The 26,022-nt window shown below is 47.1% G+C and overlaps 1 protein-coding gene across 7 annotated transcripts in view; it reads right to left on the bottom strand.

Annotated features, from left to right (window-relative positions):
- TANC2 (tetratricopeptide repeat, ankyrin repeat and coiled-coil containing 2) overlaps window positions 1-26,022 on the bottom strand; it is a 228,425-nt gene that overhangs the window by 111,292 nt on the left and 91,111 nt on the right. For 6 of the 7 annotated variants that reach the window (XM_027664736.1, XM_027664738.1, XM_027664737.1 and 3 more), the window contains one exon: window positions 5,147-5,257. In XM_027664736.1, the coding sequence (XP_027520537.1) occupies window positions 5,147-5,257 (111 nt within the window). Of the gene's footprint in view, window positions 1-5,146; window positions 5,258-24,598; window positions 24,811-26,022 lie in introns of those variants that run through there. The other variant, XM_027664742.1, reaches the window with a different exon arrangement.

The following is a 26,022-nucleotide window of genomic DNA, read 5'->3' as shown; positions in this document are numbered from 1 at the left end:
CCCAGCAGTGGCAGCTGCAAAGTGAACAGGGTTGCTTTGCTGGTATAAGACAGAAAGCTCTAAATATTCAATGAGCTGAAGTATCAGCACAAAAAATTTACTGTTCCCCAACAGGCAGCTCAAAGCAAGCACCCCTGCTTGATAAGGCAAAACAACTCCTTAGATTCCCTGGGATCCATTGGGATGGGTAGCCAGAGGGGGAGGCTGCAGGAACTTCTGTTGCTGAAGCACCCGATGTGCAACACACCATCCAGGTGACAGCTTTGGCAGCAGTCACAACACTTTGAAGTTCTTCACATTAATGGAACTTGGATCATTTAAGAGCCTTTTCCCCTCTTTTTTCCCCTTTTTTTTTTTCCCCCAGAGAGACGAACTCAAACCCTGGGTTGTAAGGGAAGTTGGTCATTCACAGACCACATTAGGAAGCTTCAAGAATACCATGATACCTCCAAATATTTAACAGTTAGAACATATGGCAATAATCTGTGGGATTAATATTGTTTTCACTTCTTCTCTTGAGCGTCTTCCCTTTGACAAGAAGATTCAATAAACCCTAAACTCTGAACCCAGTCACTATTCTCCAAACTCGACGATACCGAATGACAAGTGCTCTGTGGCCAATCCCAAATGGATTCACACCTGGAATTCTACCAATGCCTTCAGCATTCCTCTCTCAGAACCGGAATTTCAGACCAGGGTGGGGCTTGTTTTGTTAATCCAGGAGTTCATTCTGAAGCTGTTTCCATCCCTTGATACGGCAGAAGGAACCAGAAACATCCCAAGAGCGGCTGGAGAAAAGTCAATCGCTGCCATGGCAACCGATGTGCCAAATTACTGCTCTCCTGCAATGAGGGCTGATCACAACGATTTCCCATTCCCTTCAGGTCAGTGGGCTTGGTAATGCTGGGACAACCACAAGATCCAACAGTAAAACCCTTTGTCAGACTATGGCTGGTTTGACTGTTCCCTCTCCATCCCCCAGCCCATCGCTGTGCAGTAGCACAGAGGTTGGAGCAGGATCTTGCTGGCTGAAATTCTGTGGGTATTTTTGCCTCACTGCCTGTATTTTCACCAGGAAACATCAGAGCACAAAGCTGGTTCCTGCATTCCCTCTGAAAGAGCTTTTTGCAACACCTGAGAGATGTTTTGTTGCGTTCAGGGGGAGCGCGTGGATCGTGTAAAACGAAAAATACACATTTTACATGGTGATAAGAAAGCAGCAGCAGCAAGCAGACAGCAACCTCAACGACTCTTCAACCAAAGGAAGAGAAAAAAGGAGTGATGAGATGAACACAAGTGCTGCTGAGATGGTAAATCACCCCTCCCTGTCTGTGGTTCCTAACTCAATCAGGGCTGGAAACAGATGCCTGCCAGCCTAATGTGGAACAAGCAAACAGCCCCTGACCAGACACTCAACATTTGTGTCCCAAAATTTCTGAAGGAGGAGTTAATCAAATTAAAAGATAATGTCATAACACACTTAGCCTTTGGAACACGGCGCCAAGGTAATAAATCACACAAAATGCAACTGCAAACATTAATCTGAGGCAAAGGGCCGTTACCTGAAAGCACCATCCATCTCTGACCATTGCCAAGAGGTTTCCTGAGTACTTAGAAGTCAAAACATGTTTTAGCCACCATGAGTAACAAAAAGCAGCTCAAAGGAAGATGCCCTCGTGACCACAACTAAGGGACTGGGGGTGGTGAAGTGGGGGAAAAACCTACACACTACATTGAGTCACCAGAACCACTGCAGAGGAGGTTTAAAAGTTGAACAATGGAGGGTTGAAGGTCTACAACTGCTACTGTTCCACCTTCTCCCCCTTGAAGAGCAGTGATGGCTGTGGGGGTGTCATCCCAAGGGTCCCACTACCTTTGGAAGGCTGACAAGAAGGAAAACACAAAGACCTTTGCTGAGCAGTGTCTGCAGGATCAGGAGAGACAAGGAGGGAGGGTGGATCAGAAACTTTTCAGATCCTCTCAATAAAGTCTCCATTAAGTTACTGAGTCACAGAGGGGTTTGGGTTGGAAGGGACCTGAAAGATCATCCAGTGCCACCCCCTGCCATGGGCAGGGACACCTTCCACTAGCCCAGGTTGCTCCAAGCCCTGTCCAACCTGGCCTTGGACACTTCCAGGGATCCAGGGGCAGCCACAGCTTCTCTGGGCAACCTGTGCCAGGGCCTCCCCACCCTCACAGGGTAGAAACAAGGAACCAATTCCTTCTCCTCCACTGACACTCCAAGGCAGAAAGTGCTGGATTGAACTCTGAACAAGCACTGCAATCAGAAGAACATTTACAGAAATATAATTCTGCTACGAATGGGTTTCTCAAAGCCGTGAAACGGCTTTTTTGTCATCATGTGAGATGCAACAACTATAAAATGTGAGCCAATTTCTGCTTTCACCTGAAAAGATTTAATTAATTTTTAGCCACCTACACTCCTTCCTCCAAACAACAAATGTAATTTAAAAAAAAAAAAAAAAAAAGATCATAGCAAGCTTAAAACTTCACCACATCCTTGCTATTAAAACTTCCCTCAAAAGACACTCAGCACCTTGATGTTCTTTCTTTTTCCTCGAAGTTGGAACACCGGGAGCGTGTCACCCCACACACACTGACTCACCCTGGAGATGTCACAACCAATCCTCCCCCCAGGAGCACGAGAGGCCACTGGTGGCACCCTGGTTGCTCAGGAAACCACCTCCCTGGAATGTGCTGAAATTTGCCTGAAGCCTTAAAATAAACATTTTGGGACTGAGCAAAAACTTCACCTCTCGGCATCTCCAATTGAAACTGTCATTCCTGGGTGCAGAGCAGATAATGTTCTCTTTTCTTTGCTAGTTAGGGTTTTAAACTGCCTTTAAGCATATAATTAATTACATTTCTTGTCAGGGATCACGTTACAAACCACTCCACCTCCACTCCATTGCCAGGCAGACCTTCAGCCTGATTTTCTTCCTTCTTTCAGCTCACACCATCATTCCTGGAGATGCTCAGGATTTAGCCCTGTGTGCTAATTAATCCTTCACAGGACACACATGTTTTAAAAGAGGGTTAGAGGAAGCCTAACACTGAAGAAAGGAGCTGTATTTCCCTGGAAAACTGACTGCAGGCAGTGCCTGAAGCTTTGCCATGGTCCAGGGTAGGACTCAGCCCCTCTTCCTCCACCTTCCCATCAGGAGCTGGGCCCTACACCCAGACTCAAAGTCCTTTGGTCCCTACAAGTTGTCCACATCTTTGTTCTTTCTTTTCTTCTTTACACAAGGATCCCCCCCAGCCACCTGCTTCCCTCCAAGGTCTCATCTCCTGAGCTCCTTCAATCCAGCCTTCCAGCCCAGCAAAACCTCCAGCCCTCACGTTACTGCCACTCTCCCAGCAGGATCCATAGATCCAGGCACCTTCCATAGATCCAGGCACCTTCCTTCCATGAACAGCTTCAGACACCCCCAACAGACTCCTCCCTATTCCAAGTACACCAACAAGGCCCTTGGGGACGTGGTTTAGTGGTGCCCTTGGCACAGTTGGGTTTATGGTTGGACTTGATGATTTTAAAGGTCTTTTCCAAGATAAATAGTTCCTTGACTCCACTGTGACAACCCCCCTGCTGTCACTTTTCCCCCTTCCTTCCTTTAACGACACTTCCAGGTAGTACAAAACTCCACTTTTCCTTTCAGATCACTCCACTATCAGCAAGAGGAAATCAAACAGCAAAAAAAGACATTAAAGGAATTGCAGATCCCACTGCCAGAGCCCAGCCCTGGGCTTGGCAGGAGTCCTGCCCTTCAAAGCTGGGGCAGAGGGAGACACACGTGCAGGCACGGGAATGTGGAATTGATGCTTTTCAAGCCAAACTCACAATTCCATTCTAATTCTCTGTGGATGCAATCATAATAAGTTTATAATTATTAACAATTATAAACATGAGAGAGGAAGCCATTCAGTCAGGAAAAAAAGGGCTGCAACAGCACAATTTTAATTGTAATTCACGGTGACTGAAAAAGGAGCAGCACTTTTCAAGGCAACTGTGGCCTCAAAGGAGGCACTGCCAAGCACAGGGACTGTCTTTTTATTTCCTAAGACAACTCCTCTTTCAGACACAATACATTAAAGCAAGCCCACATTCAAAATTTGGACACCATTCAATTAATCCCTCCAATTTTGGGTGCTCCAGAAGCTCTTCCACAAGTTCACCAGCCACGGAAATAAACCCCCTGATTCCACAGAGCCATTTATTAGCATGACCTTGGCTACTGTAGCTGCAGATTTCAGAGGCACATGTCCCACATTTACACACCATTTCAACACATCCAAAGCCTGCAGTGAGCACGGATCCCCTCGGCTCCTAACGAGGGAAAGCCAGGGCAGGGAAGTGCAGGATTCACCACAAAACCCACCCAAACACTTGCTGCTGCTGTTGCTGCTTTCCAGCCTCCTCCCAGTGCCTCCAGCCCTCCCCAGGCTGCCCAACTTCCAAGTTAGGAAGAAATTTGGGAAATGAGGCCAGGATTCCAGACACTCACTCACACATCTGCTGGCTCTGCCTGGGCTCGGGGGGGATTTCGGCAGCGCCCGCCCGAGCCCACGGATGAGAACGGGGTCAAGCCAGGAAGGGACATGACCCACTTCTATTTATGTTTCAACCAGAGGCCTCGAGCAAGATGAACACTTTTCAGAGCAACTACTACAGGATGCATAAATCAAACAGTGTTTCTTTAAAAATAAAATATTGGTTAAAAAAAAAACCCCCCCCCCCCCCCCCCCCCCCCCCGATTTTCCTGGTGCAGGTTACAAGGTCCCACGGTTTTGGTTTTTTAGCTGATTTAATGATATTTTTGAAATGCGGTTTTATTGCAGCCTCTCTGCAGAGCAGCATTAAAAATTAAATTTAAAGCAGTGCATTCACTGGCTTGTTTTTATCCTCTCTAAATTATTCCGAGGGGAGAGCGGCCACACGCAGGACTGAGAGAAACAAACGTAAAATGGGCAACAATTCCAAATTATTCCTTAGTCAAGTTTCCAAGCCAGTGAAACTGGGGTTGGGGGAGGTCCAATCAACCACCTGGGCAAAGTGATATTTTAAAAATCCTTCTGGCTGGAATTGCCTGTTCTCCCTGTTCCCGCAGAGCCTTCGCAAGGGGCTTACCAGGGCAGAAAGCATCAACGTCCAGCTTCTGGGCTGCAGAGAGGGTTGGGGAGCCAAGCTCAGACTCTGGGATTCGAGGGCTCTCCACAAACTTTGCTTTCCTCAAAGGGGCTAAAGGAGAAGGAGGGGGAGAGAGAAAGAGAGGTCATGAGTAAGGGAAATAGCAAGCAACAGATGGAAGCACTTAACTAAACGACACTGTCAGACTCATATCAGGTTACTCTTTTTTTTTTTTTTTGCCAGGAAAAAAAAAAATTATCTGCATTCTTTACAAAGGAGATGGCTCTTGGTTAAACTTTCAATCTGCACAGGCTGACTTGAAAGTGTGTGAGCACCGAGGCACATTCCTGATACTCTAAAACTTCCTTTTCTCCTACTTTATTAATTTGTTTTTTATAGGAAGCAAACGAGCAGCTGTGGAAAAGCAAAGATCATAGAGAGGTACACAGAGCTCATCAGGGTTTAAGATACTTAACTCTAAATATCTGAACTGGACACACAAACGCTGTGTTCAGTAATTGTTTCCTCTGACGTAAAATTTCAATTTCAAAAGATTCTCAGTGTTGGAGCAAACAGGTTCGGTGTTCAACACAAAAGAGCAGAGCAAAGCTAATGGTGCCCAAGACCAAAAACAAGCAGTTCACTTTTATCCTTGCAAATCTAGAGGAGATCAAGAGACTTAATAAAGAACAGGGAAAAGGTAAAAAGTGTCTGTCACAAAGCAGTGCTGACCACTAGTACTAGAAAAATGGGATTTTCCACATGTTTTAACAGCCTGAACTCTAAAAGACATGAAATTCTGCACAACATTTGTCTGGAATAAAATTAACTAAAATAGAAGTGGTTTAGTAGAAGTCTTTAAACATAATCCTGCCAGACCAGAGAAACAGAACTAGAGAATAAGTTCTATGCAGAGATTATTGTATTGCATTTCCATGTTAAACTCTCGTGCCCATTACAGTGAAAGGCTGATTTGAAAAACCACTCAGCAGCAGTTCCGGGGGTCAGCACCTCCTGCCCCTCCATTTACATAAATTATATTTATAGTTCCCTGGCCCACAAATTAAATTTGGGCTCTGAAACTAAAGATGGGGGGGGGGTTGTTCTTGTGCATCTCCTGCAATAAAAGCTCAACGGGGCAGGGAATGACCTCAGAGGCAGCGATAAATCTGGGTTTTTTAGGGAAAGGCTGAGGCAGGTCCAGGGTGGGGAACCAGACAGACAACACACAACCAACCCTCTAACTGGGCTGTACATCCACGATCCCAGGAATCTTTAAACAAGGGGTGTGGAAAACAGAGGTAAAGGTTGGGGTGTGGTTTTCCAATAGAGTCCCTGTGGAGCAGAATAAAGGCAAGGAATCAACACCCCCCTCTCTCCACCGAAAGAGGTGCTAAAAACCCCTCTGACTCTCTTCCTTCCCCCTCCTGATCCATCCCAGGAGACCTGGAGAGGGCAAACAGGTGCCACGCTGTCACTGTGAAGGAAACCCTGGATGAGGGTGAGGGATTTCCAGCACATTCCCTGGGAGCCCACGGGGGCCAGTGGAACAGGAGCTGTGCCAGGCAGGAGGAATGGGAGAGACCCAGGGAGAAAAGGGCAGCCTGGAGCCCCCTCCTGCCCCCATCCCACTGCATGTGCAGCCCCTTCACACAAACTACCCGATGCCAACTTCTGTGCAAACCCCCTCAAAAAATCCCACATGTGCACACACAACACCCCACCAGCTGCAAACCGGCCTGGACCAGTGAAAAATCATTCACAGTAAGGACTTGTGCCAAATCCTGATGCAATGAAAACACTTAAATATCAAGATCGTTCCCACAGCCTGAAAATTGTTTAGAATAATAACCCTGCAGTGGCCAATCCTGTAATATTTCATTTGTAATTGCAATTTTAATAAATATGGTTGTTTCAAATGTTTTACCAGCCTACCCCCCCCCCCCCAGTAACAGTCATTTTTATAACATATATTAGAAATAGCCCATCTTTCCTTTCTTTATCATTCCTGGCTGACCCCAGGACCACAGATCATCCCATGCCCACGTGGCTGTGCTCTGGAACACAGAACTAACAGAGTTTTCACAGTTCTACAGATGCCAATGACTGTGATGGGACTGTCACCAGAAGGCTCTGCACTACAGTTTATTGCAAAAACAGAGGAAGAAGAATTTTAATAAACAAAGAGAGGGGGATGGTGCCACTACACACAAATCCAGAAAGTGCAGGACCTGCACCTTTTGACAGATCCAGCACTGAACAGGTTGGCTCCCCCCTGTAAGGGATCAGTCAGTGTCCCATCTCAGTGTGGGTTTTATTTCTGCATCTCCTCTGGATCTCCTGAGGAGCCCCTCACCCCATCAATTCCTGCCTTCTCCACAGCACTGACTGATGACAGCACAAGTGAGCAGCTCGAGGATTCAACAAGCTGATGGAGCTTCGAGGGCAACAAAGAACTTCGTATCATCCGTGAGGTGGATCCTCACTGCACTGCAAGTTCAGGCACACACATCATTTTACTGGGTTTCAGAGAATGGGTTGGGTTGGGAGGACCTTAAAGACCACCCAGTTCCACCACCCACACCTTCCACCAGACCAGGGTGCTCCAAGCCCCATCCAACCTGGCCTTGCACCTATTTTGTGTTTTTATTCCCTAAAAAGCATGACTTGAGCCTTAAAAACATGTTTCCACCAGCCAAGACACACCTTGTAAACATGACTCACACACAAGAGTTTGCTTTAAAAGGCTCAAGTCAATTCAATCCTCTCTGTGCAGCTGCAGGTTGGGAAAAGCCACAGAGCAAAAAGTCTCTGTTACTTCAAATATCCTGAACCTGTAAAAGACAAAAACTCCTCCTAAGTCACATGTAACCTGATTACAGGAAAGGAGGATTTTCACATGCAAGAATTAAGCCCCCCCTGACTCATGTCCAAGTGAAGATTATCCTGACAGATTCAGATTTGGGGAATTTAGTCTTCTACTGGAATAAACAACAAATGGAAACGTCATGAACTCAGAAATCTGCTTTGACACTCTTCAGCCAAATGTTAATTGATCTCTTTATGAAAAAGTGACTTTTTAGGCCCAACTGTTTGCCTTGGTCCTGAACACCCTCCTGTGAGCACAGGCCAGTTTCACCATCAAAGTCATGGGACAAGCACTTCGCACAAACTATAAAAACCAACAAAAGCATGAAACAATCATTTGAAGTGCTCTGTACCTGCTCAGTCCCTTTGGCCTCTTATTCCTGCAGGATTTTCCTGTATGGAACAAACCAACTCCAGGCCTTAAACAGCATCAAAATAGCCCTTTCCTGTTACACAACTGCAGGTTTTTGAGCAGAGAACATTATGTCTTCCAAAAACACTGGGGAAAAAAGGGTCTGTGCAACAGCCAGTTATAAAAATGTCAGGGATTAAGGGAAGGTGGCAGTCGCTGCCTTTCCAGAACTGCAAAATGAGCCTTTAACTCAGAAAAACATATGGATTCCACGGAGCCTGAAGTCCCAACCTCGTCCCTGGGGTGCCACCACCCGTCACCAACGACAGCCCAGGAGCTGATGGGCACAGCCCGGGCTCTGTGTCCACCCAGGGACCCCTCCTGTGCCCAGGGCTCGGTGACAAACACCAGGCTGGCATCAGATGGGAACTGACTTGTGGTACCAGTGTAGGAACTCGGATTCCAGGGGCTGAGAAGTTATTTCAAACCATTACTGCCCATTTTTTGAGTGAGTTCCGCAGTTTTTAGTGAGATTAATCCCCATCAGTGGCGGAGTCAGCAGAGCAGAACTGAAAATCCTTCTGCCAGTGCAAATAAAATTCTCATTTCACTTTGCCAGCGACTCTTCCCGAGCAAGGAAAGCGATGCTAATTCCAGGGTAGGAATTAAGCACATAATGCAACACAATTAGCGGGGCTGGAAGTCAGAAAGTTTAATTAGCTGCTCGTTTATGGCACTTTCTGCAGCAGGTCTTGTGTCTTCCAGGGGGGACAAGGATTCCTCCCTGGGAGGGTGGGGAGGCCCTGGCACAGGTTGCCCAGAGAAGCTGTGGCTGCCCCTGGATCCCTGGAAGTGTCCAAGGCCAGGATGGACAGGGCTTGGAGCAACCTGGGCTGGTGGAAGGTGTCCCTGCCCATGGCAGGGGGTGGCACTGGATGATCTTTAACATTCCTTCCAACCCAAACCATCCTGGGATTCTGTACTAAACTAACACTGGGGAAAGTATTTCCATACCAGCTGCAGTGGCAGCAGCCTGGCTTTTGAAGAGCCTCCTTAAACCCAGAGATTATTTGGAAAGTTCTGTTTCCACCTGGCAAACACAAACCATCAGCCCCATCCCTCAAACCTTCATACCCACACCAGTGGCTGCTGAGGCTCCTTTTCCAAGGCTGGATGAGCAGTTTGGAGAGCTCTGTGGCCCCTCCAACATGGAAAACACTTCAAATCCAGGGATCTGCTGATGGTTTATCCTTTTGAACATCTGCTTGGAGCGCTGGGATCAATTCAGTGCTGTTTGTGATCAATGCCAAGCATCTACTGCCACATCAAACCAACCCTAAATAAAATCAGGATGTGCTTATTCTCTCTGAATAATCATTTTATCTCTAGTAGCACCGAGTTCTCCTTCAGCCCATTGAGCTCCCTAATTCTATTGCATTTTCTCTGACACCATTTCATTGTCACATAATTTATAGATGAGTTAGTATTTTAATTAGAAAAAGGCTTTTCTTTAGATTAAAAGGCGCTGATAAAAGGAAATTATCGTGGATTAGAAAAAGGCTTCAGCTCTGAAATTCAGTTTGAGCTCTGGCAGCAATGTTTCACTAACAAGGGGTTATTAACACCTAATGAATTGATTGAACAAGACTTTATTTTGGCAGATCTGAATTCATACCGTGCTTTGACTACAATATATACACACACCTACATCTTTTTTCTATGCTTACACCCATAAAGATACACATAAATTTATCTATGGCCAAGGAAGATGCTGGAGAAAGCAACTCTTTTCCCATCACATGGATGATGGATTGATCCATCCCAGGGTTCCTGGAAGCCTCTCCATTCACCAGCTCCTTACATGCATTAGGAAAATGTCCATTACTGCCCAAACTGCATTAACACAAAGCACTGGAGCTTTTTACTCACAGACTCACACACTTTATCCCTACAAAATACAACCAAAGTGTGGCCACGTGCCTGGATTCTCCAGTTCCTGGGAGAGTCCCGCCAAGGAGCTCGGCTCAAAATCAGCTTTTCTGCCCAGCTTTGTCCTCTCTGCACCTCACACAGCTGAATTTCACCTGTACTTCAAACCTCCCTCTGCCACAAGAGGAAGAACTAATGAAATTTGTGTAAAAATACTGGGTTTATCACCACTAAAAAGGTGAAAACATAAGGGACACGAGTGAACCTCTCTGTGTTTCACAGAATCACAGAATGGTTTGGGTTGGAAGGGGCCTTAAAGAGTTCCTTGAAGTTCCACCCCCTGCCATGATGAGGTTGGGGGATTTACCATAGATTCATCTCTTGTGACTGGTTCAGCTGAGGAAGAGCTGAAATCTGCAACTGGATATTGTATTTTTAATTATGGTAAGCACAATATTATCAGAGGATGTTTAGGGGTTGGAATGGACCTTAAAGGCCACCCAGTCCCACCCCCTACCATGGGCAGGGACATCTCCCACTAGAGCAATCTGCTCAAGGCCTTATCCAACCTACCTCTGAACAATCCCAGGGGTGGGGCAGCCACAACCTCCACGACCCTCTTTATAACATAAATTCAGCATTTGAATGAAATCCTCAAAATGCCCCAAGTTTTACAAAACCCTGCCCGAGCTGTGCTGTGACAGAGCGATGGTTCGAGGAGCGAACTTTGAACACTTGGATTTCAAGAGAGGAGAAGTGGGTGCTCAGCACATCCTTCCCTCCCCCCTTTAGCTCATCCTGAGGCTGTGCCAGAGCCTGACTCACGTGCTGGAGCTGGTCCAGCTCCCTCAACCCAAACTGCTGAAGTGCTGCAGAGCTATTGATCCCCAGAGCTCCTGGAACAGAGAACTGTCACATCCAGCACGGCTGGACTGCACCCAGCACACCAGGGATGGATGGAGCTCTGTCCTGCCCCTGGGCCCAAATGACTCCTTGTTTTGCTGAGCTAAGAGCCATAAAGGGGGAATTCCAGACCACAGGATCATTCCTGCTGTGGCACCAACCCCAGAGTGGTTTGGGTTGGAAGGGACCTTAAAGCCCATCCAGTGCCACCCCCTGCCACAGGTAGGGACACCTTCCACCAGCCCAGGTTGCTCCAAGCCCGTCCAACCTGATGCTGGAATAAGAAAGCAGCTCGTTGGGAAATGTATATGCACAATATGTACTTGGAAACGAACCAAGAATCATATTTTGGTAACAGAAAATAAGTTATTTCTTAATGAACTACATGGGGAGGGATGGATTATACTACTGCATGTTTTGAGGTGCCAAGAGCTGCTGGTGAAGGTTTCTGGCAACATGTGGCACACAGGTATATCCCAACACAGCTGAGGTGTTCTGGGCCAAGGGCATCTTTGACAGAACTCCAAATAAACTTAAACCAGCCATTAATCACAGAACCCCAGAATGGCTTCGGTTGGAAGGACCTTAAAGCCCATCCAGTGCCACCCCCTGCCACGGGCAGGGACACCTTCCACCAGCCCAGGTTGCTCCAAGCCCCGTCCAACCTGGCCTTGGACACTTCCAGGGATCCAGGGGCAGCCACAGCTTCTCTGGGCAACCTGAAGAAATAATATTCCAGCTGTGTGTACTTCTGGTTTTTAAGGATAAATCAAAAAGAATAATTAAAATTCAAACCTCCAGTAAAGGTTAACATCCTCTTTACATAACCCAGCATTATTTTACAGGATCCATTGTGGAACCATTTTTTTTTCCCCCTCTTCTATTCTTTGAGCCCATAAAAGCTTTTTGAATTCCCTTTGCCAGCCTCCCTCCTCTCATCCCACGTTATGGCAGGGGCAGCACAGACAAGTGGGGAGGGAGAACAATGTGTTGTCTGCAAACATCACACTTGTTCCAAAACTTGCAGAAAAACACGTTTAGTTTGGGAGATAAGGCCTCTGAAAAAAAAAAAGAAAATTGCAGGAAATGAAGGTGGAAAGAGGAAGAGAATTAAAAAAAAAGCAGGAAGAGAATCCAGCGAGCTGGTGATGGACGAAAGCAGCAATGGGAAAGGACCATTCAAAAAAGCAACTATCTTAATGTAAAAGTTCTTCTTTAAAATGTAGACATCTATAGCATGGTGGTTTTGCCTGTTACTGCTTCTGAAATTTATCTTTTCTTTGAAAAAAATGAGGAATATTCTTCTCCAGAGAAGTGGATTCTGCAATCCTGTGGGACCACAGAAACCTCCTGGAACATTCTTTCCCCCTCTCTCTCTCCCCAGGTGAACAATGCACGGAAAATATCATCAAGTCACAGCAGTGATGTCACAAAAAGGTGTTCAGTGACCTCAGAAAGGAGCAACTCTTCTGAAAAAGTGTCTTAAATAAATCAAATTATAACTCCTCTTCCTGAAATTATTATAAACCCTCCCAAATAAAAACAAATAATTGATCAAAACTGACATCTGTATGAACAGACATTTCTAATCAATGCTCAAGGGAGAAAATCCCCTGGTTCTGAAAGGCTTATATGTTTTTTAAATACATGTAGAATAAAATAATACAGATTTCTGCCTGGAATGTTCAATAATGGCCAGTACAACGATGTTCCCAATAAATTTCTGTATTCAGAGAGAAAATAATTCTGCCTAAAACACAACCTGCAGTCTGCAGTCTGTGCTTCCAGAACGAATTCAGCTCCGTTCCCATTTTGCTTATGACTGTGCAACAATTTTCTGCCATTTAGAGCAAATGGCAATTTTTTTAATCCAACTTCTCACTGCTGGAGACACCAGACAGCAAAGTGCCCTCTCCCAGTCAGCCAGAGTGGTTTGGTTTAGGTTGGACCAGTGGGAGCATCCCAGTGAACCTGTTGAGCAGTTGCTCCCTGGAATATTCTGGCAAGCCTTTGGGAAGGAAGTTGCTCCTGTTAATGCTCCCAGAAAGACAAAACCACCCTCCCTTTCCCTCTAGATAAGGTTTTTTTCCCAAATGTGGGCTGCCAAGAAGTCTTTATCCCTGCAGGGGAGAGCTCTGAGGAGCAGGAAGTTGTTTAATTAACATCCAACCATGGCAGGAGGAGGAGATGGGACTTTCATCTTCCCATCCAAACCTGTCAAGTGGCTTTTGACTCCTCGGAGCTGAGGCACAGTGTACACTTCCCCATGTCATTTCCCATCCAAAATTCTTCTTTTCAGCATCTTCTGAAGCCTTTTCAAATTGCCTTTTTTAGTAGAAATTCCTCATCTGTGACTCAAGGTGGAAACTTGTGCATGAGAGGAGGAGGATGAAAGAGGAGAAAGGGAGGCAGCACCACTTGCTCCAGTTCTCTAAGTCATCTTGTTATGAAAACAAGCAATCTCCCCCCTGATATTTTCCATAAATTTCTGTTGCAGTCAGTTTTCCTTTTCAAGTTTCAGACTTTGTACTAAAAAAAAACAAAGCAGTGACTGCAGGCTTGGGACTACAGGACGAAACCACGTCATGAAAATTTTAAGCCTACGTAAGATCTGCTCAAATACCCCCAAAATGCTCCCACATGGCAGAAACAGGGTAGAGCTGGAGGGAAAAAACGTTCCTCAACCCCTCACATCCCTTTTCCCAACAGTTTTATTTCATTAAATGTTAAATTCAAAACAGATGAGAGGAGAGTGCCACAAAACACGAGCACTGAATTGCATTATTCCCATTCAGTCTCCTGCTATCCTGAAGTTCTTTCAGTAATTCAGTGACTAAAATATCGCATAAAAAATGAGGAAAACTGTTCAAAAGGACCTGGATATGCCATAAAGGACATTTAGTCTAAAGAGAACAGCAAAGAGCTTGGTCACTTCAATCAAATTCCAGGTAAAGTGGTAATTCAGGGTTGGAAAGAAATTGGTTTCACCAATTTCTAAACATAAAGCTCAACTCATCCAAACACAGCACTCAGATTTCAAGCTAAACTTTAATGACAGAAATCAGAACCTAATTAAATATCTACTGAAGCCAAGGCATTTTCCTCTCCTCACTGAAGCTGATGGGAAGATGGAGCTCAGAGAAAACCACTCAGTGTCACAGTGTCCCCAACATGGGACTTGTGTGTTGTGGGGCTTCTTAAAACAGTCTGTGCTGAGCGTGGCAGGCTGAAGAAACCTGACTGAACACTGACAAAGCTTAACTGAGCTCAAGGCACAAGGAAAAGAGAAAATACATTTAACTTATGATTCTTCCCACAGAGGAAAAGAGCAAGTGCAATACAACTGCTCCCAAAAGGCAGCTGATCTCCCCAGTACTGAATAATTTTCACTCTTCTAGATGAGCTTTAAGGTCACTTCCACCCAAACCATTCTAGGACTCTGACTCTCTCCATTCTAATTTACACAGAGATTTGACTACAGCAGGATTTGAATCACAATGTGCAGCTGTGAAGGCACTTTAAACATGAAGGTGTTTGGAGTCGCTGCTCGACACTTTTTCTAGTGCTTGAGATGCTCCAGGTGAGCTCAGGACACTGGGTGTGCCTTTAGGATCTGCTTTCCTTCCTATGAGAGTCAGGCTCATGGAGCTCAGCAATCTGTCTCTAACAGTGAGGATCAGACTCTTGGGAATGAGCACAGGGAAACAATCCAGAGGGGAAACACGTCCAGAGGGGCCATGAAGATGCTGCAAGGGCTGGAGCACCTCTGCTCTGGAGCCAGGCTGAGAGAGCTGGGAGTGTTCACCTGGAGAAGAGAAGGCTTCAGGGAGAGCTGAGAGCCCCTTCCAGGGCCTCAAGGGGCTCCAGGAGAGCTGGAGAGGAACTGGGGACAAGGGATGGAGGGACAGGACACAGGGAATGGCTTCCCACTGCCAGAGGGCAGGGATAGGTGGGATACTGGGAAGGAATTGTTGGCTCTGAGGGTGGGGAGGCCCTGGCACAGGTTGCCCAGAGAAGCTGTGGCTGCCCCTGGATCCCTGGAAGTGTCCAAGGCCAGGTTGGACGGGGCTTGGAGCAACCTGGGCTAGTGGAAGGTGTCCCTGCCCATGGCAGGGGGTGGCACTGAATGGGCTTTAAGGTCCCTTCCAACCTTCAGATCCCTTTCTATTAACATGTTTCACACACAGAGCAGGTCTGGAGTTTCCCAGAGCTCCTCTGGAGCACCTGATGCCACAACAACCACCCGGTGTTAAGGAAGTTCCAGACAAGAGGTTACCCAGCAGAGACAGCAACCCAGCACCCTGGAACACCTCCTGCTCCTCAGGCCTTGTCCCAGTTTGCTTTTATGACCCTGCTGCCACCAGAGACAGACCAACCTCTGCCCCCCCTTTCCCTACTGCCCCTTCCAAGGCTGTTCTGAATTCCCTGTAATCAGAGCGGTAAAAAACGAAAACCTGCACTCCAGGCTTAGAAGGGAACTGAAAAAGAACAACAGAAAGAAATTCTTGTCTCTGGATACCACTAAGAGAATGCTGCTGAGTGTTCTGCAAGCAGCCAGGAACGATCAAAGGTAGGGATCAAATTATACAGGCAAATTAAACTGGGACAGGAGTGGTGGGGCCAAGGCCAGCAGCAAGCCTGGGCTGCACATAAACAAAATCTCATTCATTCTCCCACCATATCTTTAAGATCATACCAAGATACCGTAACCATGAAAAAGAGAAGGCTAAACTGTGAAATATCCCACTATTCCCAGCCCAAGCAATCCCAAGTTAGAGCACGTGAGAGACTGGATTCTGTTCCCTACACAAACCTGTTTATGACAGGATTACACAGCTCCAAGCCAATATAAATTCATTGCTTGATAACAGCATTTAAAATAAAGGCAAGGGATGTGACTGCAGAAGGTAATTTTATTTCTATTTGCCAGCCATTCAAATCTTGCTATGCTAAAACTAATTTAGGTGGGTTAGCTGGTACCAGCAGAGCTGTAATTACACTGACACAGATGCAAAACTGTTCCATTCATATGAAACTGGATTTAGGAACCGTGTTTCTTTGCTGGTAGGAGCCTCACAGAATATTCCACCCTTAAAATGCAGCTGCTTATCTGGCAAGGCACAAGCCTGAATTAGCTGCACTTGCTTGTTAACACTTAAAAACCTGCATTATGCTCCATTTAAAAGGTGGATTTTACCTCAGGAAATCGCTCATTCAGCCGCCTTTAGTTTTCAGTAATTTATTTGCTTTTCAAATTCTTCATTTCCTCATAAAATTAAAGGAGCTGCTAAAAGTTCCTGTTTGGAGAAGTGATGACTGCTCATCATCCTTCCCATCCATGAAGGAGGAGCAGGGAGGACACATGGCAGGCCTGGAGGATTTAATTAAAACATGTAATGAGCACGTGAGGACTCTGTGAGCACAGAGGGTCTGAGCAGACCCGCTGTCAGGGGCACAGCTCCTCAGCACCAAGGGGCTTCAGACCCAAAATCTCTACAGGGAATGTGCATCCTGAGAGTGAGATGTCCCCCAGAGGAGCAGGTCTGGTCCTTTAAGTGAATGGCAAGGCAGCACTCTCAGGGTCTCTTCCCAAACAGCCCTGGAATGCAACAAGGCCAGGAGCATTTATCCACACAAACACACCAAGCTGGTGCCTTCCCTTCCAAAAACACCTTCTCACTTCCACCTACTCACTTCCATGGCTGAGAAGATAAAAAGGAAAGTATAACAGGGATAAAACCTGTATCCTCCTAAGCCTGCCTTCGGCTCTGCTGAGAAAATCCTTGCAGGAATTCCAAGTTCTGACCTTCCACAACCTGCAAATGGCACCCCAAAGGGACCCCAGCTCCTTCCATCCCTGGATCTCAACACACAGACTGGCTGCCTGGTCTCCCAAAATGCAGCCACAGGTGCCTTTGTGTGCCTGAGAAGAATCAAGCTCCATTATGCACACATTTCTTAAAGCAGGGGGGAAGAAATAAAGAAGCTAAAAATCCATCTACAATGCAAGAGTGACGCTCAATCTAGCTCCAACATTTAGATTTATATCAGTTATATAAATATATACCTTTATCATCTAAAGATTATAGGTATAAATATCTATTTTAATATATATTACCTAACATAGAGATTTGCATAATTCACATTTTACTGTTGCTCTTATGAACAACGTGCTGGATAAGCCGAAGAGCCACTGGAGACCCCAGGGTTAGTTGCTGCTCCTCCTCCCCCCTCTGAGGAGTGATTTCCCTGCCCACACAGAAATCTTGAAGCAGGACATTACCATCCTGTCCTCAGTGCTGGTGAGGCCACCCCTGGAGTGCTGTGTCCAGTTCTGGGCCCTCAGCTCAGGAAGGACATTGAGGGGCTGGAGCAGGTCCAGAGGAGAGCAACGAGGCTGGGGAAGGGACTGGAGCACAAGTGCTGTGAGGAGAGGCTGAGGGAGCTGGGGCTGTTCAGCCTGGAGAAGAGGAGGCTCAGGGGAGACCTCCTCACTCTCTGCAACTCCCTGACAGGAGGGGGGAGCCAGGGGGGGTTGGTCTCTTTTCCCAGGTAACTATCAGCAAGACAAGAGGGCTCAGTCCTGAGCTGTGCCAGGGGAGGTTTAGGTTGGAGATTAGAAAGAATTTCTTTGCAGAGAGGGTGCTCAGCCATTGGAATGGGCTGCCCAGGGAAATGGTGGATTCTCCATCCCCGGAGGTGTTTAAGACAAGACTGGATGTGGCATCAGTGCCATGGGCTGGGAACCACAGCGGGGTTGGATCAAGGGTTGGACTTGATGATCTCAGAGATCACTTCCCACCAAGCTGATTCTGTGATTCTATGAGAGGGTCAGAGATACACGTGCTGGTTTGGGGGCTCCAGGGTGGACAGTTCCACCAAAGCAGCCCCACGACACACACGTGGATCACAACCAGCCCCAGGGCGCTGCCTCACCCCAGCTCGGTTCTTCTCTGCACCCTCAGCACCCTCAGCACTCCTTCCTCACTTCAGCCTTTGTCAAACCAAGTGTTCTTTCTGCCCCTCTGAATCCAACACTTTTTTCCATCTGCACTTTCTCCCTCTCCAGCTTTCACAGTACCCAAGGGTTGTCACAACTCCTCACAGCGCTGATGCCTTCACCTTCCAACCATCCCATCCCATCCCATCCCATCCCATCCCATCCCATCCCATCCCTCCTCTTCTGCCACTCCCCAACTGCCCATTTTGGGGGCTCCAAAGTTGACATTTTCCAGAATCAGAAAAAGAGAAAGATAAATAGAAATTCAACAGAAAAGCTCTGGAAGAAATCTTTCCCTGTGAGGGTGGGGAGGCCCTGGCACAGGTTGCCCAGAGAAGCTGTGGCTGCCCCTGGATCCCTGGAAGTGTCCAAGGCCAGGTTGGACGGGGCTTGGAGCAACCTGGGCTGGTGGAAGGTGTCCCTGCCCATGGCAGGGGGTGGCACTGGATGGGCTTTAAGGTGCCTCCCAACCAAAATCAATCTGTGGTTGCCGTAGAAGCTCAGCTTGGCAAGAGGTTGGATTTCCTGTCTTTTTGGTACAGCTCCTTTAGATGTATATAATTTATATTTTATATATATTTATATAATTTATATTTTACTGTTGCTCTTATGAACAGTGTGCTGGATAAGCTTCAATCTGCTTCCAGAAATTTCAAAGCCTGCCCTGGGAAAAACTGCAGCAAACAAAGCACTCGGTCCTTATTTTTTTATTTTTTTTTCCATGACATGAAGATGCAAACCTCTGGTAAAAGTTTAAGGGGCTCTTTAAATTCACTCACAAATCATGTCCATTCATCATTAAATGGAAAACTGGACATTTTAACAGGGAAGAAAAAAAAACAGCACAAAGAACTTAAGCCCAACTTGCCTAAATAGAACTTGATCTGAATGATTCTACCACTGATCAGAAGGAAAATAGTGAGTCTTGCTTCCTATAGGAACAGGGCAGACAGGGATCCATGGACATAAAGTTTGTCTGTGTTGGATTTATGGAGAAAAAACACAGAAAGGATGAAAGAGCAAACCCAGAAGGCAGAGGAGGAAAGAACAGTCCACATCCTTGGCCTCCTCATGAACTATCATGACACCCCAACACATCCTGTGACCACAAAGGGACAGAAACAACCTTTGCTTCTGAATCCCTGGGAGCAAATGAGGCTGAGTTTAAATGAGCAGCTGCTAATCCAGGTTTACAAAAGCTGGCAAATGCGTTTCCTCTGCTGAAAATTCACAGTCTCAGACACTGTAAAACAAAAAGCACAGCAGCTCTCGAGCAAACCTCACATGAAGCTCAGATATAAACGTGTGATTATCCTGTAATGAAGCATTTACGGTGCAAACCCACTTACTTCTGAAATCAAACTCTGCACAATGCCACACATTAGGTCCTGTTTGGATGCAAACATGAAAGCAGGAATTTAATCCTGTGGCATAACCAAGTGGGCTGTGCAGTGCTGAGGTGGTTCGTGCTCGGCGGTGCTGGGGAGCTGGGAATCAGAACAATGCATTTCTAAACACAACAAGGTTATTTAGAAATGCACAAATGGCTTCTGCCCAAAGATAAACTTCAACCAATGTGGTAGAAGCTAAAGCTCAGCCCGTATGTAGTGTAGCAGTGCCTCCTTTCCCAGGAGATGATGTGGAGTTATTCCTCCTCATCCCCTTACACAACCTGCCCTTGGATTAACTGGGCAGCAAGAACTGGTCTGTTTTCCAGAGCACCAGCAACAGGTCCAGCACCACATCATTTATTTCACTTGTGCAACACATTTAAAAAAAAAAAAAAAGCAAACCAGAAAAGCTTTTGGAAATGTTCTAATCCTTCAGAACATTTCCATTTTCCACTGCCATGGCTCTTGCCTGGCTGACCAGGCTGGTTTGGGACACGACTCCAAAAGCATCTTTTCTAACTGGGGGGGACAGAGGAAGAGGATAAAGAAATTGTCATGGGGTGTTTAAGAAATCCTGAAAAATAACTGACTATCCAGCACCTGCTGAGGCATCAGGCTCAGACCTCCAAACAAGCCATGGGAGCCCTGTCAAAGTCAGGGTTCAGACTGTGACAGACAGGCCAGACCTGTAGGTCCTGTCAGACACGGGACACTCAGTCACAACATGGAACATGTCAGACCCTCAAGAGCTGCTTTAATAAATACAGAGGTACTGAACCAAATAAACACTGCAAGTGAGGATTTTTATTTTCTTTTTCCTCTGGTCAAAGTACCATTTCAAGCCAGTTTGGGTTAATTTGTTTTCTCATTTCATTGAGCTGAGGAGATGTTCCTTCTCTGTCGACAGGAAAAATGCCCATCTCCACCTGCAGCATAAAAACCTCAGGCCATCAGCTGCAGCTCAACAAAGAGGGTGCTTAGAGGGGGATTATTTTGCCTGTTAAAAAAGCTGATGCTGGAATAAGAAAGCAGCTCGTTGGGAAATGCATATGCACAATATGTACTTGGAAACGAACCAAGAATCATATTTTGGTAACAGAAAATAAGTTATTTCTTAATGAACTACATGGGGAGGGATGGATTATACTACTGCATGTTTTGAGGTGCCAAGAGCTGCTGGTGAAGGTTTCTGGCAACATGTGGCACACAGGTATATCCCAACACAGCTGAGGTGTTCTGGGCCAAAGGCATCTTTGACAGAACTCCAAATAAACTTAAACCAGCCATTAATCCCAGAATGGCTTGGGTTGGAAGGACCTTAAAGCCCACCCAGTGCCACCCCCTGCCATGGGCAGGGACACCTTCCACCAGCCCAGGTTGCTCCAAGCCCCGTCCAACCTGGCCTTGGACACTTCCAGGGATCCAGGGGCAGCCACGGCTTCTCTGGGCAACCTGGGCCAGGGCCTCCCCATGCTCTCAGCCAGTAATTCCTTTCCAATATCCTATCTAACCCTGCCCTCTGGCAGTTTGAACCCATCCACCCTTGTCCTGTCATCACATGACCTCATAAAAACCCCCTCTCTATCTCTTTTGTAGCCTCTTCATCCAGGACTGGAATTACACAGCACCAACTCAAGGGATGTCACCCTGGAGCAAGGAAAGTGATGCCAAGTGCCAAGGAAAGGTCCACAGCCAAAGATCCAGCTCAATTCTCAACCTCCTGTCTGGTTTGGGCATTGGTCAGGGATCTGGGATGAGAACCCAGCCCGTGGCTCTGCAATGACCCACCAGAAACCTGCTCATGTGCTGCTGGAATGTTTCACGAGTGGTATCACCCCAAGGTTGGTGATAAGACCCTGAGTCTTTCTGAGCCTGACCAGGGCCTCCTGCAGGATTAGAGCCAACCAGGAACAGATCCCACCAGAAATCAACTGCTGCCAAAGGAATGCTGAGCCTCTGGGAAGTGACCCCAACCCCACACCCTGGTGCAGTCACAGGGAGAGGTTTCCAAACCAGGCTGTCCCGTTGTGACAGAAGTAGGAGAAGACCAGAGAACACACCCAGTTGGAGATGATGGCTTTCCCCCAGAAAACAAGCAGCCCAGGAGGACACAAGGGCTTATTCCAAAGAGAATCCTGTGAAGGTTCTTCTGCTCCAAAGTGCACAGGACACCTCCGAGGGCACGTTCCGGGAGCAGGAGGAGGAAAGACATAGCCAAGGGAAGAGCGATGGCCTGATTTAACTCCACAGGAGGCTTCCTACACCACCTCCTCTTGCTATAGAAACCTCTTAGCTACGTCTAAAAATTCAAATTCTCACACAGCAGAAGTGTAATCGTGACAGATGCTCCATTTTGTGCAGCCCCAGTGTGAAATAAGGACAATTCCTATCCCCGAGCCTCTGAAAAGCCATGGAGGTTCACAACTGGGTTTTTTTGCCTTTTTAACGTTTATCTGCACTAAAGAAACTTTTGGGGTCCTTCCTTTGTTTAAGCATCTACGGAAAGATGTGAAAGGCAGAGCTGTTATCACCTTCTCCCAGCTCCAGGGCTGTGATGACATGTTTACCACATCCTCTGCAAGGCTGAGCAGTCCAACAGCCTCCATGCAAATAAATACAATCCGTGGGAAGAGCAAATTCTAAAGGTTCTGCAGGGCTGGTGGGCAGGCAACAACCTCACCAACACCGAGGGAAAATGTGGGATTTTCTGCATCTCTCGCTTGCAATTCCTACTCTGTCAATATGGAAAGGTGTCAAAACAAGACAGAACAGGGTTTGTCACATAAACAGCATTGGGGCAAATCCGTGCTAGAACTGGACTTTTGAAAGCCAGTAAATATGATCTGCCAGTTTTTTCCTTGCTTTCATTCAAAAAAATAAAAGTTACATCCAAACTACGCAGAAATCAATGCAAAAACATCACGTGTTTGACAGATTTCCAGCAAATAAAAACCCCTCAAGTGCAGGATTTCTTTGAATTCCAAAAGTTACAAACAGATATATTATTTATCTGCATAAATTTCAGAGACAGTTTTGGAGCTCCAAAAAAACTTCAGTGGGAAATTTCCCCATTTCACACGAAGAGTTCTGTTGGTTTAATAAAGATAAATGTGCATCTGTGGGTACACAGGGGCACGTTCATCCACCTGTTTCATCTCTGCAAGCCCAGTTGGTTTCCATTTAAGTGTGTGCCTGTCAAAACAAATCACAAGTCCAAAAATAATGGAGCAAGAATCCCAAAAATGGATAGTTAAGAACTGGCACACCAGGAAAAAAATATTCAGTGCACGTTACTGTAGCTGAACGAGGATCCTCCTTCTCCAGCAGGTTCACTGCTGGAGGCAAAATCCCAGAAACACTGTGGTTGGAAAAGACCTCCAGGATCATCCCTGTGCCCCATCCCCACCTTGTCTCCCAGCCCAGAGCACTGAGTGCCACGTCCAGTCCTTCCTTGGACACCTCCAGCGATGGGGACTCCAAACCTCCCTGGGCAGCCCCTTCCAGTGCCTGACAGCCCTTTCCATGAAAAAATTCTTCCTGAGACATTGGGGTTTGTCATGTGAAGAGTTCAAGACAGGACTGAAAATCCACATGCCCAAAGCAAAATGAAGTGTTGCTTCTCTGTGTGTGTGTGTGTGAGGTCATTTTTTAAACCAATAATTCTGACAAAATGCAAGTTTTCTACTTGTGAAACCTCTAGCCAGCCTTGCTTTGCATGGCTTCAGGGAAAATTCAAGGGAAAATGAATTATGCCCTGAAAAAAACCCACACACTATGCACCTTGAAACCCCTCCTGAATGTGGGGGCACTTCCCAGGTAACTGGGTGCCTTGGATCTGCTGTGCATCCCGAGGTGCAGAGTGGGCCTCCCACCCAACCTCCACTCCCACACAGAACCAGGAATTTAACATCAGTGTCTTGCCCACAGTATGACAGAGAATTCAATAAAAAGGAACACAAGCCTGCTGCAAACACTACGGTATAAAAATACCTTAAAAAGAGCAAAAGCTGTCCTGCCACCAACAATTTTAAGCACAAAAATGAGCTGCAACATGAGCACCAGGCACTTCAACAGCTTTTCCTCAAATCACACCTTGATAACGATTGTTTATTTATTTGTGTTTCTAGCAGCACTGAATCAAAACCCTCACTCTTTGTGAAAAGCAAATATCTCCCTCTCTCAGCACATGGGGGGTTTACAATCCATTCCAATCTAATCTGTGGTCATTTTGGAACGGAGAAGGAAAACCTTATCTCTATCCTATTGTTCTAACATTTTAAAAACAAACCACTTGGTATCTGTAGCATTTTCAACTCTCTCCCCAGCAGATCTATCCCAGCAAATGCTGAGAAATGGAATTTTTTCATTGCACATTCGTTTTGTTTTGTGGGAGAAATTCTGCACATGCGAGCGAGGAGGTGACAAACTCGGATTATGTAAAACTATTGCAACAACAACTACAAGACAAATAAGCAGCAGCAGCATCACCCTTCCTGACACCAAATCCCTCCTAGTAATGGCTTCCTTGCCAAGCAGGAGCCCCAGAATCCCTTACTGCACACATTGATTTCCTGCAGTTAGAGGAGGCCAAGGAACGCCAAACACAATCCCAGTCAAAGTCCAGGCACCACAAATTGGCCAAATACTCACAGGGCTTTGTCTGCTCTCCCCATCCCCTGCGTGTGCAGCCCGGCAGCGGGGTCGGCCAGGCTGGGAATTCAGGGATCCCAGCGCCTGGAGAGCAGCACTCCAGCCCGGATCCTCCTCTGGTGCCCCCCTCTCCCTAGCGCCGGCTCCATCCCGCCGCTCCCCACGTCAGGATGATGTTACAGGTGACACCTCCCGCCGCTGATGTCAAAGCTCCGCTCCCGAAAGCGCGACCGACCGACCGCCGGCTCCCTGCGGCGCCCGCCGCCCCTCCGAGCATCACCTCAGCATCACCTCAGCATCACCTCAGCATCACCTCAGCATCACCTCAGCATCACCTCAGCATCACCTCTGAGCATCACCTCTGCATCTTCGGGGGCCCACGGAGCGGCTCCGGGAGGATTTTGGAGAAGCTCGTGGACACGGAGCCTTCCCCTCTTCGCCAAGTCCCCCGAGCTGCTTTAATTCCTTCCGGAACGCTGCAGCAAACGCAGCCTTTACGCCTCCCTCGAGGGGGGGAAAACGAAGGATTTCTACAGTTCCTTTCTGTGGCGCAGCTTAATTTGCTCTTTTCCTAGAGCGAAGTGCTGAAGGACCAGGGAAATAAAGGAGCGGGAGGCAGGAGTGAGTGGTTCAGGGATGCTCTCCCGAACATTTCGGAGTAAGCCGGGGGGCTGGCGATGCAGCCCAGGACCGGAGCTGATGAATGGTGCAGTGCTGCTGTTGGCATGGCAACTAAGGGAAAAAAAGCAGCACCATATAAGGAGTTGTGACATGGATTCTGGGAGCAATTTATACTAAAAGGTTCTAAGCCCTCGGATGCTTTAAAGCTGCAGCAGCCCCTTCTTGGTGGGCACAGGTTTCATTGTTCACAATGAAGGAATGGGCACAAATCTCCCGACACACGGTCGTGTCCAGCCCAGACACGTCTGCACTGGGAGAGCTGTGCCAAAACACAACCAAACAACACGATTTTGCAGCACGTTCAAATAGCTGGAATTGAAATAACTGAATTTATTAATTAAGGGAAATGGAGAGATGATAATAACGACCCCAATGAACGTCTGTGGTAACGAGGGTACCACCCAGCCCTCCCAGCCCCACACAGGTGAGCAGCTCTGTCCACACAGAGCGAGGCTGAGATGAGCCAAACTGCAGCACCATCAGGTGGCTGAGAGCCTGAGTGGCACTGCCACCAACACTGATGCTGCCACTGCTCCCAGGGACAGGAAAACATCCCCAAATTAATCCGTAACCCAAGCGCTGCTGGGCAAGGAAGGCTGGTGGTGCCCACGAAGCATCTCCAGGTACAGCAGAGCAGGGAAAGCCAACTCACACACAGCTGCCACAGCAAGCTGTGGGCAAGGCCAGGGTTTGTATTCCATGTACAGCACGGAGCAGGAAAACCACACTATTTTCCACAATCATCAGCAGCTTTTCACTTGACACACGTGCTCAAAGAGACAATGCACAGGGAGGGAGAGGATCAAACACCAACACAACACTGCAGGTCTGGAGTCTGTGCTCAGCAACTGGAATCTTAACATTTAGAAATCCTTCCCTTTGATGACTCTGTTTTATTTGAAAAAACACAGACACTCAGAATGGTTTGGGTTGGAAGGAACCTTAAATCATCCAGTTCCACCCCCTGCCACGGGCAGGGACACCTTCCACTAGCCCAGGTTGCTCCAAGCCCTATCCAACCTGGCCTTGGACACTTCCAGGGATCCAGGGGTAGCCACAGCTTCTCTGGGCAACCTGTGCCAGGGCCTCCCCACGCCCTCAC

The sequence above is a fragment of the Corapipo altera genome, unplaced genomic scaffold, assembly GCF_003945725.1.
Source record: "Corapipo altera isolate COAL_440 unplaced genomic scaffold, ASM394572v1 142, whole genome shotgun sequence".
NCBI classification, from domain to species: domain Eukaryota; kingdom Metazoa; phylum Chordata; class Aves; order Passeriformes; family Pipridae; genus Corapipo; species Corapipo altera.
The sequence above is the reverse complement of the archived record's forward strand: the minus strand, read 5'-3'. Positions and strand labels throughout refer to the sequence as shown.